General features: G+C 42.3%; 1 protein-coding gene across 2 annotated transcripts in view; it reads left to right on the top strand.

Annotated features, from left to right (window-relative positions):
* Positions 1 to 18,270, top strand: part of eipr1 (EARP complex and GARP complex interacting protein 1) — an 84,647-nt gene that overhangs the window by 26,377 nt on the left and 40,000 nt on the right. For both annotated transcript variants that reach the window (XM_037746941.1, XM_037746940.1), the window contains exon 5: positions 5,558 to 5,657. In XM_037746941.1, the coding sequence (XP_037602869.1) occupies positions 5,558 to 5,657 (100 nt within the window). The remainder of the gene's footprint in view (positions 1 to 5,557; positions 5,658 to 18,270) is intronic.

The raw sequence follows: 18,270 nt of genomic DNA, 5'->3' as shown, positions 1-18,270 counted from the left end.
CAGCAAAACATATTACAACAACTTTCAATACACACATGGCATATATTGTATTAAGATTAGGGCTGTCAATCAATTAAAATACTTGTTCGCGATTAATCACATGATCGTCCATAGTTATCCGTGATCAATTGCAAATTAATCGCACATATTTTATCTGTTCAAAATGTACCTTAGAGGGAGATTTGTCAAGTATTTAATCCTCTTATCAACATGGGAGTGGACAAATATGCTGCTATATGCAAATGTATGTATATATTTATTATTATAAATCAATTAACAACAAAAAACAATGACAGATATTGTCCAGAAACCCTCACAGGTACTGCATTTAGCATAAAACAATATGCTCCAATCATAACATGTCAAACTGCAGCCCAACAGGCAACAACAGCTGTCAGTGTGTCAGTGTGCTGACTTGACTATGACTTGCCCCAAACTGCATGTGATTATCATAAAGTGGGCATGTCTGTAAAGGAGAGACTCGTGGGTACCCATAGAACCCATTTACATTCACTGATCTGGAGGTCAGAGGTCAAGGGACCCTTTTGAAAATGGCCATGACAGTTTTACCTTGCCAAAATGTAGTGTAAGTTTGGAGCGTTATTTAGCCTCCTTCACAACAAGCTAGTATGACATGGTTGGAATGGATCCCTTAGATCCCGTTTTCTAGTTTCATATGATACCAGTACCTTGACTCTAGCTTTAAAACTGAGGTACAACCTTCAAAAGATCGATTGCGTTAATGCGTTAAAGAAACTAGTGGCGTTAAAATGAATTTGCGTTAATGTGTTATTTATTGTTAACTTTGACACTCCTAAATAAGATCAACTTAAAAACCCAAAGCTATCCTTTAAGGGTTGGGTACATCTGCAGGAAATGAATATAAGTCAATGAGGTGTCCTCTTTAGGGGACAAAATGATGTGTGTGTGTGTGTGTGTGTGTGTGTGTGGGCATCCCATGACTTCCTGCTCCGCAGGAGGGCAGTAAAAGCTGTCCCTCAGCAGTCATGAATTTACAGCCCTTATAAACACGGCTCCTCTCTCCCTCCTCTGCCTCCCTCATCCTCTTCCTCTCCCTCTCCATCTCCATCTCTCCACTCCACCTTTTCTAAAGGGCCATGCATATTTGAAACTTGGATGAAATCCAAAAGCAAACTTTAACTTCCCTCCCCTTGCGCTGTCATTTCTTTTATCTCCCACGAACACTCTCACCTTCTATAACACACGCTGTCTCTCAAACACTGGGCATTGTTGCCGCTGCTTCAAGTTGACAAATGAATCCAAGGAAATGGAGTTGTCTAATGGATGAACTCCTTAAATAAATGGCATCAATTCGTAAAGCAGTGACAGCAGCTTTAGAGCTGTGATGGGCTCAGACATCCAAACCTTCAGCCAGACCACGTCGGCACCTCTGTGACATTTTACATCTTTTAACCCAGATTAGACACAGATTTTTTTTTTGTAAAGCAAACCCTTAACAAGCATATAGCAGCTTTTCCAGGCCAAGGTTATGTTTAGCTTATTGCCGGGTCTCTGACTGCACTGACATATTGCTTTTAAAGCCGACAGGAGTCAGAGTTAAAAGCACTGCTTTCTCACTTGGGTTGTGTCCTCTTTCTTATCCCATGGAGTTGTGTCTCTGCCTACTTTGCAGAGCTGCTAAACCTCCAAACTAAGAAGAACAAACAACAAAAGAATACAAGTGATCAGATCAACACCAAGGGATGTATAAAGCAACAGTTTGGCTCCAGTGTGTCAGGCCTGGTTAGGTCCCTATGGCTTGCGCACAGAATACATATTTTAAGTAGAGCGCAGTGGAGAATCACAACTCCAGAAGCATGCCGTGAGGAATCAATACTCTGCAGAAAGTAGTATGCAGGGAGGAATCAAAGCTAAGTATGCAGTAAACGCTACCACTTCTTTCACACCACTGAGGCAACCCTGTACCCACTGCTGTGTTTCAACACTGGATTGACAGAACTGGGCTGCTGGATTTTCCAATAAGTACTTCGTGCTGAACGCAAAGAGCTCAGTTGTATGTCACTTTCTTGAGCAATTAATGATTAGCAGCTGCAGCCTAATTTGTGCAAGTTAAACATGCTCCACGCAACGTCACACTTTTTGAAGGACATTTTTATGCGGAAATCACTTAACATGACAAACTGCACGCACACAACTTAACAATGAAACAACAGCAAACTCTTCTGGCTGGTGCTAGTGACACTGACACCTACTCTAAGTCTGAGATACAGAAGCTTCCAAAATGTGAAATAATTGCATAGTAACCAAGGAAATGTATTTGGAATCATACAAAATTGGAAATTTAGAAGAACTGGGGAAATATAGAAATATTGATCTTAAAGGGGACATATCATGCTCATTTTCAGGTTCATACTTGTATTTGTGTTTCTATTAGAACATGTTTACATGCTGTAATGTTAAAAAAAACAACATAATTTTTCTTATACTGTCTGTCTGAATATTCCTGTATTCACACTCTGTCTGAAAACGCTCCGTTTTGCAACACATTCTCTCTCCCAACTCGTCAAATACCGCCGCTTGGTCAGTGCCTCTTGGCATCGGAGACCGTCGCACGGGGTACCCCTCTTGCGTTACTTGGACGGGACCGGGGGCGGCGTGTCAATATACGCGCGTTACATGCATAGTGTCCTTTCAAAATAAACTCCCGTTTTCACAGGACGTTAGGTTTAGACAACACAACAGCTTAGTTAGGGTTAGGAGACAGTCGTGGTTGACGTTAACCTTCACTGACTAGCGACTCATGTGACTCACAGGCCGAGGAGTCACTTGACCAATGACTTACATGACAAAATAAGTCAACATTACTTTTAGTTTCACACAGGACACGGACAACGGTCTCCTGGTTGAAAGTCTTGTGTTTGTTTGACCCGTCCTCCACCCCTCTCCGCCTGCCCTGAACGGACTCTCTCGCTTTTAATACTACGTCACTTGCTCCGACCGTTGAATAACGCCTTGGGTGGGTTTACATTGGAGTTAGTTGAAAGCCTGGTTCGTCACATACCGTTGCTAAAGGGTGCCTCCGTGCGTTGCTTTCCGATGCTGAGGAGCACTTACCAAAGGTCGGTATTTGACGAGTTGGGAGTGAGAACTCGTTGGTTTTAGTCTGTTTAAGACCCCCTCCTTAAAAAGCCAAATCTGCTCTGATTGGCTTTTCGAGAAAAATATGGTGCACCATTGCAAAGGTAGTTCTCAAGTTGTGGGCGGTACATTCTAATGAGCCTGCATGTGACATGAAGGGGAGCCACATCTGAATGACTTGTTGAGTCACATGTTTTCTGATCTCGGCGGCCCACAAAAAACTGACTGGGTCGTCTTATTTCACAGTTTGTGGGTTGGTAGGAACCCACATGTATGAGCACAAGCACTGAACATGTGAGTTTTTCATGATCCCCTTTAAATGAATAGCTAAACATTTTGGTAGTTGCAGTGTGTCTGGGTATAGCACAGGTTTCTAGATACAGTCAGTGAGCACAGGTTTTGGTTTTGTTTGCTGGCGGCCACACCCAGTCACTGCACCCAGTACAGTAGTTCCCTAAGAAAACTCGTAACTCCCTGTGAAACAACAAATGGACTTTTTAAAATGTCTGTTTATGTACAGAACAAACAAGTTGTACATGGACAGAGCCAGGTTATCTGTGCTAAACTAAGATAAACTGTAAACAAATATGACATTCCCATCATCCTCAGCTATACTTGGTGTTTAGTGCTAATTAGCAAATGTTAGCATGTTAACATGTTAAACTAAAATAGTGAACATGGTAAACATTCCTGCTTAAAATCATGATGTTAGCATTGTCATTGTGAGCTAGCTGACATGAGCATTTAGCTCAAATCACTGCTGTGCCTGAGATCTGCCTCTCAGAGCTGCTGGCGTGGCTGTGGACTGTTCATTTTGTTTAATAATTGTCAACAAATGTCATAAAAAAAAGAATGAATTGATCCTACTATCAGGTATTGTGTGTGTATCAAAGCCTCTGTGCCATAGAGCTCCATCATTCAAAAACTATTAAAAACACATCAATGAATCAGACTGTTGCACTGGCTGACATGTTACTTCATCACCATGAACACACACACTGGACTTTATTTTGACTCAATCCCACATACATCGTCCTGCTGCCACAGAAACTCACTAGAGCACCAAATGTGGATTAATCCGCCGCTGAAAATAGTCCCCAACAAGTGTGTTTCCTTATGTTAGAGTAACGTTTTCTAAAAGCTGTAGTATGTTTTAGGAAATTACTGAGTGCTTTAAAGGTATAATATGCAAAAATGTCCTAGAAAATAATGAAAAAAAAGAATTCCTCTCTGCCTGGATTTTCTCTTTTCTTCTTATTTTGCTGTGTTCAGGATATTTCTGGGCTTCAGCAAAGAGATTTTGTGCCCCACGTGGGGGTGTAACCCCCAGCCAATAACAGCAGGCAGGGTGTACAGCCCGTTCAGATGGTCAAATATGGCCGCTTTGTCACGCCCCTCGGCATCTGATACCGAGGCACAGGTCCCCCTTTAGCTCTGTCAGATACAAAGCGGCTGTATTTGACGAACGAGGACGGGTCGTGTGTTCTTATGTGCATGTGCTCCTCCAGTGTTCCCACTGCTCCTTTATCTGTCGGTGTATCAGTTTGAGTTTGACCGAGAGCAGCTCTGAGCCACAGCGGACAGTAGCCTGCCCTTTAGCTGCATTCATTCAAAATCCGGCAACGTGGCACCTGCCTGCAGGGTTGTGCACAGTTGTGGTTGTGTTTATTTGTGCTTTAGAGCGTAACTGCCGTGAAACAATCACAGAATGTGTATTTCTCTGATTCACTGCTTTGTTCTCATTAACGCCTCTCCCTCTCTTCATTCACTCTATAGCTCGCTCCACCATCACTGCTCTCTCTCTCTCTCCCTCCGCAACCAACAACTCTTACATATTATACCTTTAAAGTATGGAACCCCATATTTTTGACCTGTGTCACAGACAGGGTAAGGAAGTCATAAGGACAAACTAACAATTTTTTAGGTTTTGGTCCTTTTTAATGGAATTTGATGACAAAAATGAAAATATAGCAGAACGCCAACCTTAACATTTTAACTGTATAATGTGTAACATTTTGTAATGTCCTTGTTGACACGGTACATCCAGGATGCATGCATTCCCAAATATGACCTGGAAATGCATTCCCAGATATGACCTGGAAATGCATGCAGATGTTTAAAATCAGTTTAGCTGTGATATTGTGCAAGGTGCTGTATTTAGCAGTCATGTGAAATCTGACTAAGCAGCTCCATTCCACTGCAGTCTGCAGCATGGAGTTGAGCCTGTATGCATGTCTGACCAACATCTGTATTCTAATTGACTGTGACTTTGTGTTTTTGTGTGTGTGTGTGTACGTACGTGTGTGTGTGTGTGTGTGTGTGTGTGTGTGTGTGTGTGTGTGTGTGTGTGTGTGTGTGTGTGTGTGTGTGTGTGTGTGTGTGTGTGTGTGTGTGTGTGTGTGTGTGTGTGTGTGTGCGTGTCTTTGTGTATGTACAGCGTGCTGTGGGAGCCCATGGGGGATGGCAAGCGTGTGATTTCATTGGCTGATAACCACGCACTACTCTGGGACCTGCAGGAGAGCTCCACACAGGCCACGGTAAGACACACACACACACACACACACACACACACACACACACTGTAAGCCACAGTACACACACACACCATATCACACAATAGCTAACTCATTATTTGATAACCACCATATCGTCTTGGTGTTATCAGACGCACACATCCTCTCTCTGCGACAACAGTGTGTCCACTATTCATTCTGTGTCTCTCTCACACACATACACACACACACACACACACACACACACACACACACCTACACCTACACCTACATACACGGAGTATCTGGGCAGGTTTATAAGATGTGGCCACTTTAATATTATTCTGGTCAAGTCTCTCCCCCAGTGATAGTAATAGTCTTGTTTAATAAGTAAGAGAAAAGTAATTTACTGTATCTGTTTACACAGTGCACTGAAGTAATGCTACTGCTGGTGTCATACATTGTGTTTCACATGAAATGTACGGGAACTGCACTACATAGCCAAATATGTGGACTCTGTAACATTATACCCATATATGATAGTTGAACATCACATTCCAAAACCATGGGCATTAATATGCTGCTGAACTTCACCAGGGGAACAAAACCCTTTTGAAGGGACTTAACTTGCGTTTCAAACAGAAGACCCAGGAACTAAATTTAGTTCCTGTGCAATATTTCCTCGTGCCTAAAAAGTGCTTGCTTCGGGGCCAGTACCCTCCACAGGTTCAGGAATTATTGGGCCGGAGTGTGTATGGCTGAATGTCGCTGATACACAGACACTGACAACAACAACAACAACAACAACAACAACAAACACCTACAAAAATGATCTTGACCAAAAAAAGGAAGAAAAAGAAAGGCAAAACTTTTTTTTTCACCCTTTTTCAAAGATGAAAAAAATTATTTAAGGAACTTCGAAAAATGATCCTGGCAAGACCTTTCTTTTCATCTGTTTGGTTTTAGCCAAAATACATGTCAGGCTTTAGAAAATCTAATCCGTGACGGGAGACTTTGGCCAATCACAGGTCATTTCAGAGAGAGAGCGTTCCTATTGGCTGTGCTCCAGCTGGTGGGCGGTGCTTGTTATTTCCTCAACTGATCTCAACATGGCTGCTGGGTCACAAACTTTCTCATTTTACAGCTAAACAGTACACTACAAGATTATTCTGAGAACATGTGAGGAGAGAACTAGACATTACAGTAACAGAATATTGATTCATATTTGATCAGCGCTGCCTAGTTTGACCTTTTCGTTGGAGTTAGCGAGTGAATGACAGCTGGCACTCATAGACGGCAAGGCTCCAGACCAGCTCTGATTGATTGTTTCCTCCGGTCTGTGAAATCTTGCTGATACCGTTAGGAGCACCGGAGGACACTGGAGGACACAGAGGACACATGATATTTTTCAGATTACCTGTCTTATGCACTACTGTCAGGATATAGTGACCGTTATATACAAATAACTTTTTTTAATCATATTTGCTCCATTTCTACCCACTGCAGCTTTAAGTCCCAGTTTAATGCCTGAGTTTAGTTCCTTTGGTTCCATAGTTCCTGGAACTGTTTGGTCTAAAAGGGCTCCAGGCTCTATTATTAGATCCTTATTTGAAGTAAAAGCAGAAATACCATTGTCTTAAAACTAGGACTGAGCCGAATGCTCCGAAGCTTTGACCGTTGCCATGGTAATCAACCTCCAAATCAGTATTCAAATGCTTGTTTTTTTTTTTTGGGTTTTGTTTTGTTTTTGTATAAGTATGTAATAATAAAGTATAAATCCCCAAATAGCCCATAAAATAAGGTATAATCCCACAATATTATTCATTATTCATATTCAACATGAATTATTAGTAGTTATTCTCAGACGGATATCGTCGTTTGTTGTGCGTAGAGGTGCTTCTGTGTGCGGTAGTGCGGCAGCGGCACTGAAACTGGGGAGATGGAGACAGACAGACAGAAGAACATGTCAGCCTGCTGCGCTGCATCGCCAAGCTTCAAATATCTTTGAATTTTCTCACCGATGCTTCGAAGACCGAAAAATGTTATTTGGGACAGCGCTACTGAAAACACTTCATTACAAGTCAAAGCCCTGAATTCAAATTATTACTCAAGTAAAAGTACAGATGTGTTATTAGCAAAATGTACATTAAGTATCAACAGTAAAAGTACTCATGCAGAATGGCTTCTTTCAGATTGTTATTTTTCATATATTATATTATTGTGTTATTATGAGCTTTGTAATGTTTGCCATTTTAGATACTTTATAGTTTGGGATTGATTAATAGCCTATTGCTGCATATTTTTCATAAGCGTATCGTATGTTTTTTTATGTAAAACCTTTATCTGAAAAGTAAAACAATGTCAAATAAATGTAGTGGAATAAAAAGTACAATATTTCCCTCTGAAATGTTGTGGAGTAGAAGTATAACAGGAAACAGGAAAGGGACAAACACAAGTTGTTGTCAGAGGGCTGAACTCATTTTCCAATGCATTCATACTCAGTTCTGTCTTCTTCCTATTATGCAGAAATACACAATAATGGCCTTTAAAAGGCTAAAAATGAATGGATCACTGTGTAACCGGTGTGTAAGTACTTTTGGTCAGTTCGCTTGTAGTTGTGTCCTTCCTAATGCAAGGTGAAGAGGCTCTTCACTGTAAATTCCCCGTCTCCAACCCGCCGGCTTTGCAATTAAAATGCCCATTATGTATTTAAAGACTCAAGATAATGGTGTGTGTCAGGTGTGCATATGTGTGAGTAAGAAGTAATAGAGTAGTGGTGTGTGTGTGTGTGTGTGTGCGTGTGTGTCTATGTGTGTGTGTGTGTGTGTGTGTGTGTGTGTGTGTGTGTGTTGGTCCATTAGAGAGTGAAGAAGAATATAGATGGGTCATTGGTAATTCATGCGCTCGTTGAGGGATTCACATAAAGGGCAGCCAGGTCACACACCTAATAGATACAAGTGTGTGTGTTTGCATGTGAGTGCAGACGTGTGTGTTGATGTGATCTCAGTAGGCTGACCCTTTGAAAAATCTCTAGTCTCAGTTTGGATAAATGCATGCACATGCTCGCCCCTCTCTTTCTCAATCTCTCACTCTGTCGGCGTGTGTCTGCTGGGGATGTTCTCAATGAATTGATGAATTATTGATTATTCATTACATTAATCAAGGTTCAAATCAAAATGATGAGTTATATTTTGGGTCATTTAAAGCTGCAGTAGGCAGAAAGTTTTTGGCATCATTGGGCAAAAATCCCATAATAACCTTTCAGCATATTGTAATTCAAGTGTTCTGAGAGAAAACTAGACTTCTGCTCCTCCTCATGACTCTGTTTTCAGGCTTTAGAACATCTAGCCTTGACGGGAGACTTTGACCAATCACAGGTCATTTCAGAGAGAGAGCGATTCTATTGGCTGCTGGTGGGCGGTGCTTGGTATTTCCTCAACTGATCTCAACATGGCTGCCGGGTCAAAAACTTTCTCATTTCACAGCTAAACAGTACACTACAAGATGATTCTGAAAACATCTGAGGAGAGAAATAGACATTACAGTAACAGAATATTGATTCATATGTGATCAGCGCTGCCTAGTTTGATCAGAGTTTGTGAGTGATTGACAGCTGCTCAGAGACAGCAGACTCCAGATCAGCTCTGATTGGTTGTTTTCCTCCCGTCTGTGAAATCTTGCAGATGTCATTAGGAGCACCAGACGACACCGGACGACACAGAGGAACATTATTTTTTTCAGATTACCTGTCTCATGCACTACTGTCAGGATATATATATGACCGTTTTATAAAAATCACTTTTTTCAATCATATTTGCTCCATTTCTACCCACTGCTGCAACATTGTCCCTGATTTACAGAAAATGCAGTGATTTCAATTGTTCACCAGATGGAGCTATCTGTTGTATATTCCACTGCCAGGCAGTTAGAAAGATACGCAGAGTAAATAGTGAATTGTGGAGAGGTCCGTCATGTTCCAGGATGACTGAAAAGTCTGCCGTTTTCATTTCTGTTCCTTCACAGCTTGGCCCGTGAGCAACATTTGTTCCTACTATGCCTAGTAGCTTCAAGCTAGCGTTGTTCTCTCTCTGTTGAGAGCTGACAGTTTCCAGCTCTGTTGGCAAATTGAAGTTCGGAAAAGTTTTGTAACTGCTTTAAAATGTGTTTAATTTATTGCTACATGCACACAGACCTTTCCCTTTGGGCTACATATGTACTATGTTACTATGTGCATCTTTAAGAATCCCCAATAGGGCTTTTTTTTACACACATTTTACATAATTCATACACACATTCTTGAATTTTACAAACATCTTTACACATAATGTTACCGTACTGTCATGTTGACATTGAGGTGGTAAACCTATTCTGAATATCTGGAGTCAGTTGTTGCCTCTTGCCTATACTGGAATTTACCTAATGATGATTATTTGTCCACTGATTCATATCTGTGTTTACTGGAAGTATGTTTGTATATTTATTGTTTGTTATGATTGTTTAATGTTAATTTAACAAATCACCTATATCATCGTTAAAGTTGCAGTCGGTAACTTTGAGCAAATATGATAAAAAGTTATTTTTACAACAGTCACTATATCCTGACAGTAGTGCATGAGACAGGTAATCTGAAGAAAACATGTTCCTCTGCCTCCTCATAGTGCCACCCCTTCTGGTGGACCCCATGGGACCATATCTTGGAAAAAATATGTACTGTCATCAACAGCAAGAGACAAATCATTTTTGATCCCGTTTGAATTGCTCCATGAATCACACATATGATGTTTGTCAATTTGAAAGATCATTTTGGAAGTCAAGAAAGTCCCAGTTTGACGTAGTATCATTTAGTTTAGTGAACTACATCTCTCGTCTCGCACAATATACGTCACCAACACTAGCTAGCTAGCTAACTTAGCTATGTTCCACACAGATGAAGCGTTATCTGACCTGATGTGTTTTATCAGTGACTCCTGGTCTTTATATCAGACAGGAAGAGAAAGAAGGATGAGACCCGTTGCTGATGTGAGTTCATCCCAGTAGGAAACACACAGACATCGTAGCTTCAGAGAGAGAGACGTCACTACCACACTGTTGGATATGTCGTCTTTCTAACGATGTATTTTCACAGTCTGATACTTCAACAGTTTTACAACAAACTGAGACTTTCTTGACTTGCAAAATTATCTTTACATTGACAAACATCAGATGTGTGATTCATGGCGCAAGTCAAACGGGATTTCAGAGGGAATCTCTCGCCGTTGACAACTGTACATATTTTTTCCATAATAAGTTCCCGTGGTGGTCCGCCGTAAGGGGCGGGACTCCTCCTCTCTTTAGCATTTGCAAGACTTCACCGTGCCGAAAGAAAACAACAAATCAGAGCAGTCTCTGAGCAGCTGTCAATCACTCGCAAACTCTCCGATCAAACGGTCAAACTAGGCAGCGCTGATCAAATATGAATCAATATTCTGTTACTGTAATGCCTATTTCTCTCGTCACATGTTTTCAGAAACATCTTCTAGTGTACTGTTTAGCTGTAAAATGAGAACGTTTTTGTGATTGACAGCCACCTCTGTTGAATGAACAGCCAATAGGAACGCTCTCTCTCTGAAATGACTTGTGATTGGTCAAAGTCTCCCGTCAAGGCTAGATGTTCTAAAGCCTGAAAACAGAGCGATGAGGAGGAGCAGAAGTCTAGTTTTCTCTCAGAACACTTGAATTATAATATGCTGAAAGGTTATTATGGGATTTTTGCCCAATGATGCCAAAATATATACTGACTACTGAAGCTTTAAAGCTTTTCAGTTTTGAGCCTTTAGCACTGAGTGACAATCACGCTACTTCTAAAATTTGCTTTTTGTTTTTTGCATTGCATTCTTCAGTTGGCCGGGAACATGACCAACCACACTGCAACATTTACACTGGAACATATCATCCTGTCTGACAAGCTAAATGTGGCGGTGTGTGTGTGTGTGTGTGTGTGTGTGTCCGTGTGTGTGTCCGTGTGTGTGTCCGTGTGTGTGACCGTGTGTGTGTGTCCGTGTGTGTGTCCGTGTGTGTGTGCGTGTGTGTGTCCGTGTGTGTGACCGTGTGCGTGTGCATGTGTGTGTGTACGTGTGTGTCCGTGTGTCCGTGTGTCCCCTGCGCCATGACCCCAGTGTGAGGTCAAGTAGGACCACAGAGTCGCGGGGGTGGTTGATTCTATCCTCTGACACCAACACTGGACAACACAGCTATTAAATCCTGTATCGAGGGAGAAGGAGAGAGGAGGGAAGTAATGGTGAGAAAGTAGTATAATGAGAAAGGGAGGATGGAGAAAGAGGGAGCAATGGAGGAGCCGACTGATTGGAAAGATGGAGATTAGGAGGGAGAAAGAGGGAGATATGGATAAGGAAAGGGTGGGCTTGATGAGGAGAAAGGGAATGAAAAAGAGGAGAAAGAGCTTGGCAGCCAAGACAAATTCCTCCTGTGCTGATGAGAATGCTAATCTCCCTCCCTCCTTCCCTCCTTTCATCCCACTCTCTTCTCTCCCGTTCCCTCTATCTGTCAGAGGGTGATGTGTTCATCTCAAGCCGTGTCCAGCTGCAGTGTGGATGTGTCTCTCTCTCAAGGGCCTGGCCTAGATTAGTGTGTGTGTGTGTGTGTGTGTGTGTGTGAGTTCGGTGTGGGTGTTTGCGTGAGTGTGTGTATGCATATATAAGAGAGGATCATGTGCATAAGCTTACCAGTGTGCATTGTTTGAAGGAAGATTTGTGTGAGTGTGTGTGTGTGTGTGTGTGTGTGTGTCTGCATGTGCATGGCTCATCAATTAGAATCGCTGGTGGAATTGAGCGAGAACATCTCCGCCGGCTCACAGCACACCCACACACCTTGTCCTGCACATCTGCTCACACACACGCACACACACTCTCTGTTCCGGAGTCTAGAGAAAGCATCAACGCATGGCTATTTGACAGATAGCTTTGCATTAGTGCCGCTTGTGTCCTAAATGAATGCGTCCCCTAGTGTTGTGTGTACTGCCTTGTTAGGGCTCCTAATTTGGTTAGTGCTTTAATAAAGTTGGGAACCTGGGCTGCACGGAGCTCTCAGGCTTTGCTGTTGCACCACTAGTGGTAGTCGCAGAGAGGGTGTGTCCTACTCCAGGCTTCCCACTCATCACAGAGTTTGCAGAGCTATCCTTCTGTCAAGAGGAAGTCCAGTAACTTGATCAATTCTTTGAAGAATTCAGGGACGATCAGCAAATGCAGACTTTGTAGAAAGCAACCCGTTCTCACTTCCAACTCGTCAAATACCGCTATTTGGCAAGTGCCCCTCAGCAGCGGAAACCAACAAACGGAGGTACCCTTTAGCAACAGTATGTGACAAACCGGGGCTTTCAACTAACTCCAATGTAAACCCACCCATGGAGCAATTCGATGGCTGGAGCAAGTGACGTAGTATTAATAGCGCGAGAGTCCATTCAGGGCGGGCGGACGTGGAATTGGTAACTCGTTGGTATTGTCAGTCACGTGAGTCGAGTCACGTGAGTCGAGTCACGTGAGTCGAGTCAGTGAAGTTAACATCAACCGCGACCGTTTCCTAACCCTAACTAAGCCGTTGTGTTGTCTAAACCTAACTGTCTGTGAAAACGGAAGTTTATTTTGAAAGGACACTATGCATGTAACGCACTTATATTGACACGCCGTCTCCGGTCCGTCCAAGTAACGCAACAGGGGTACCCCGTGCGACGGTCTCCGATGCCGAGGGGCACTGACCAAGCGGCGGTATTTGACGAGTTGGGAGAGAGAATGTGTTTAGAAAGATACCAGAGTATGTTGCACAGGTCGATCCATTCTTGTTTCAATATTCTTTGGTGTCGTTTTTTTTCTTGCAGGAGACCAGTTACAATATCCCCTTTTCGACCGCAGGAACTTTCCTCCCTTTAGAGGAACTCATTGTGTGTCAACAGCAGGGACCAGGGTCAAAATTATGTTCCGGGGACATTTATTTTACCCCCCGTCCCTGGTTGGGGGTTGGTACTTTCTGAAAGTTCAGGAACTTTGGGGCGGAGCTTGCACATTTCTGATTGGTTGAGTACTGAAGAGTCACAGGATACATCAGACCGGCAATACGTCATCCAGAGTAGGCTCACATGACCACGCCCCCTTTCAGGGAAACCAATCCCGTGTCCCTCATAGACGTTAACAGAGTGAACAGAAGAAGTTGAAACATGTCTCCAAACTTCTATTTTAAACAAACCGCTAATAGTAATAACGCTATGCTGAAGAGGTGCTGTGTAGTTGGTTGCACCAGCAATAAAAACAAAAACGCCGATCTCTGATTTGTTGTCCAAGCTATAGACCAGACCAGCATGGCTTTATGGCTCCAAGTTATAGACCAGACCAGCATGGCGTCCTCTCCGAGGCTGCGCTCCCTTTTGGGAGAAAGAAACTCGCTGTCACAGGAGAGAAAATGATGAAAAGCTGTTGTGTAGCAGGTTAACAAGGCTTTCATACTGACATCTGAGGCTCTTACGATACGTGAATATTCACTGTCAGTGAGGTAAATGGCTAAATGATGCTGGTGTCGGTGACTAGCATGGCTAGCTAACGTGAGCTTGAGTTTAGTTTAGTTATTAGTTGGAGACTGTCATCTCCAACTAATTCTTCAATAAAAGCCTATAGATCAAACAGTTGGTTATCAACACGTTGGTTATTTACAGACAACACTCAGCCTAACAGGGTTCAATCAGATATGTAGAGATGTCTGGATCAGTAATATCCTCCACTGTGTTGGACAGGGGAAGACTGAAGGGACATGGCGGTGATCAACCTTCATTTATTAAGGTATCACGAACGCTCAGGTTCAGGCAAGATCCCAGAATAATTATTAGACGTGTGTATAAAACAAACGTTTGTATAACAAGAGATGAATGCATACGAAGTTGTCAAAATCACGTCAAATTGCATTGAAGTCTATGGGATCTTCTGTTTTCTATCCCCCAAAAGGGGGCGGGGCCTTAACTTTTTGCAAAGTACCTGTATGTGCCGGTCTGATGTATGGATCAGATGATTGATTGCGAAGGCAGGGGATGGGGATAATCCAACAATCCACCGACCAATAGTGTAATTTCATCACTCACTCAGTGACAGACTTTTGTGTTGATAGGGCTGGCCCCGGCGTGGCTGCAGTCCTGCCAAAAACAAGTATCTGCAATGTAAAGGTGTTCTAACTGCTATTTCAATGTGCCTTTAATCAAATAAGTTGCAACATGTGTGATTTGGTGATGATCAGTATGCTCAGTAATCTTAACCTGATATTAAAAAAAGGAAAAAAGTAGGAGGCTTTTTGATTTAATCATGAAGATCCATGGGAAATTCATGGGATATTACATCAAGACAACTGAGGAAACCCTGCTTCTCTCCCTGTCCCATTTTATCTGTCCCCTTTCCTCTGCCATCTTTCTGCAGCTCCTTTCTTTTCTCTCATTTTTTTTATTTTTCCTTTATTTCTTCTTTTACCCTCTTTGTTCTCCCTCCTTTTATCCTATCTGCTGTTCTTCCTCCCTCCCTCCCTGCTGCTCTGTCGGCCTGTCTCTCTCTTGCTCGCTCTGCCTCTGTCCTCTCTAGCTGAAATAATGAGAGTGTACCAGGGAGCTGTGTGGTGACGGGGCGATCGATGATCCCTGCTCCAACCGGCAGAGACGGGATAGAGAGAAAAAGAGAGAGAGAGGAAGAGGAATGGGAGAAGCAGAAGAAAATGGAGCAGTGTGATGATGCTTTTTAGAATCGTTAGATGCATCATAGTTTAAGGGAAAGAGAATCATTTCCAAAGCCAGCCTGCTGAATTAATTGGATTCCATTTTTAAAGTAGCCTGATGAAGTGATATGCTTTATAATTCAAAGTCCTTGAAGTGTTTTGACTTTGATTAATTTCACCTTCATTGTTGCCCTGTGAAATATACGTAAGCAGGTTTGATAAATATCCAATCACAAGCATGTCGTCTTGTTTGAAAAGCCTTAAATGAAAGGCAGTCAGTTTAACCTGACTGCCTTTCAGCTAAACTGCTCTCATTTGTGGATTCAGTGACGTTTTGTCAGTTAAATGTTTTTTTTCTGTTGAAATACCTAAGAAATTACAATAAATTTGAATGATTTTCAACCAGCCTAAAGAGGCTAGTTTGATTCAGCTTTCAACACTCATCAGTCTTCAATCCTCCGAGGGCTCATCTTCGACTCGACAGTTGATCCATAAGTAACTCTGAGCGATCTAGTGTATAGATCCGTGCTATGGAACCAAGGAGAGCCAGGGGTCAGTAGGTCTGCTGACAGGTGCATGCTGTGGCCTCCCTCCCAGTGCCCACACTGGGGGCTTCTGGCTGTACAGGTTCTGATTTGCTGTTGGGCATTGGAATGAGGACAGAATGTTCTAATCCATATGTTGGAGCGCGCTGCAGGCAGGAGAGTGGTTCTGCTTATGAAGAGGGATTGTCAGAACATCCACTTTTTATTTACTAAGCTACAGTTGCCGAGCAGATTCTGAGAAAATATTAATAACACTACTGGGGATGGTCGTATCATTGCATTTCTGATAAAAGCTCATTTTTGTGAAACATGGAATTTGAATTTACTTTATTATCCAGTCTTATCACTGTGTACTCTCTATCGTAACAGGTCATTTAAAGCTGCATTCATTGATATTTGGGACTTTTGGTGAAAACTTAACATGCTGAAAACACAACATCTGACATCACAAAAGAATTCAATATGACTAACTTGTTGGCATACAGTTGCCTATTTACTCATCCAGCGGCGCCATATTAGCATTCATTAGAAGTCATATTTCTGTCTCTGTGGAGAACTTAAGTCCAATATTCACTTTCTTTTAGCTCTGTTTTGGTCTCCACCAACTCCTGAAATATCTAGCTACTAAAAGCTCCATTGTGTTGAGCTCGACTGGTTCCAAAACCTCTGAATTGCCGCTCACATCTCAGACTAGTTTCAAAATTCAAAATTCAAATTTCCCCCAGTTGGAGGAAAAAAAAAAAACCCATTAAGATATTGTAAGAGAAAACTCGTTAAGATAACTGTTCCTCGCAGCCATTACTGCAGCTTTGGTGTCAACTGAAAATGATGATGGCGCGATAGATACGTCACCCGCTACTGTCTGGTTAGGACAAAACAAGACAAAAAAATCCCCCCAAAAAGAAATGAACACATTATCAGGCTAGATGAATTCAATGGAATTATCAGGCTAATGTTTACCAGCTTGTAGCTGACCTTTTGTTGTCTAACATTTGGTGATAGGCAGGTACCATACATTGGCTTTTCTGAGCTTTCTTTTCCAAAAACCACTGCTTGCTGTTGACAGTGAGGTTAATGAGAGTAGAACTAGCAGGCCAGAAAACCAAAACAATGAGCTAAAAGATACTAAAAAGCTCTGTAGTGAAGAGGGGAACTGCAGAACAATTCTCGGTGAGTTTGTCTCTACGAGCAACTCCTTTGACATTACACACAATAATTTGATCAATTGTTAATATAACATATATTGAATAATGCAGCTTAGTATTGAGTCTTAGGGCGCTTTCACAAGCCAACATTTAGTCAGTTTTAATCAAACTCTGGTGCGGTTCAATCCTTAGTGCAGTTCGTTCGGGCGGTTGTGAACGCAGTAATTGTTCGGGGTGTGGACCAAAACAACCGGACCGAGGCCGCTTGCGAGAAGTGGTCGGACCGATTCCAAGCAAACCAAAACGCAGGCTGCCTGTGCAGGTATTTGTTGAGATGGACACAGGTAAACGACAGATTAACAAAGAGAACTTACTGAATATGCTTAATAAATTCTTCAAAAATAGTGACATTTATAAAGTCATTGGAGATAAACTGGAGAAGGGATTCGTGAGCACAGTAGATCAGTGCCGAGTCAAAGTGAAAACACTTCAACAGCAACATTTCAAAGTCTGCGATTCCCTGTATAGAAGTGGCAGCTCTCGAAACTAAAATGATAAATTAGCTCCTTCGTACACACCTCAGCAAATTTGGTCTGATAGAAAACAAACCAAAAGTTTCAATTTTACTCTGATTGGGACTAGCCAAAAGGACAATTGCTTGTGAAAGCGCCCTTAAAGGACCAGTGTATAGGATTTAGTGGCATCCATAGACTGTATATATAGATGGACAACACGTCTCCACTTCCTCCCACTGTACAAAAGTGAAGCCAAAATATCTTGGATATGGGAGCTGCCATCTTGAGATTTTGACGTTATTTGGAGCCAGAGTTTGTGCAGTAGTGATCGGGGGGTTGGAACTGTCGTATCGAGGACCTGCACACCCGAGCCAATCAAGAGCCGAACACAGCCACAGCTGGCTAGCGTGATCCACCTAGCTGCTACATTAGCACCACGGTAGCTTTTTAGCTAGGAAGACACAACAACTAACCATAAGGCCTCTATATCTACATTTATGATCAAACTGACACATTCTATTACACAGACTTGTGACAGTTATGGAAAGTTTAAGTTACATCTCTCTCATACATTTCCCGAGCCTCCGGCTGCCACTACTTCACAGCTGTCAATCATGACATCTCACCCCCTTTTCATAGCATCAAATAACTAATTATAACCAAACTTATCAGAAAAATGAACACATGAACAAACAGAACATCAGCGTGATCAGAACTA

Source organism: Sebastes umbrosus, chromosome 16 (genome assembly GCF_015220745.1).
Source record: "Sebastes umbrosus isolate fSebUmb1 chromosome 16, fSebUmb1.pri, whole genome shotgun sequence".
NCBI classification, from domain to species: domain Eukaryota; kingdom Metazoa; phylum Chordata; class Actinopteri; order Perciformes; family Sebastidae; genus Sebastes; species Sebastes umbrosus.
The sequence above is the reverse complement of the archived record's forward strand: the minus strand, read 5'-3'. Positions and strand labels throughout refer to the sequence as shown.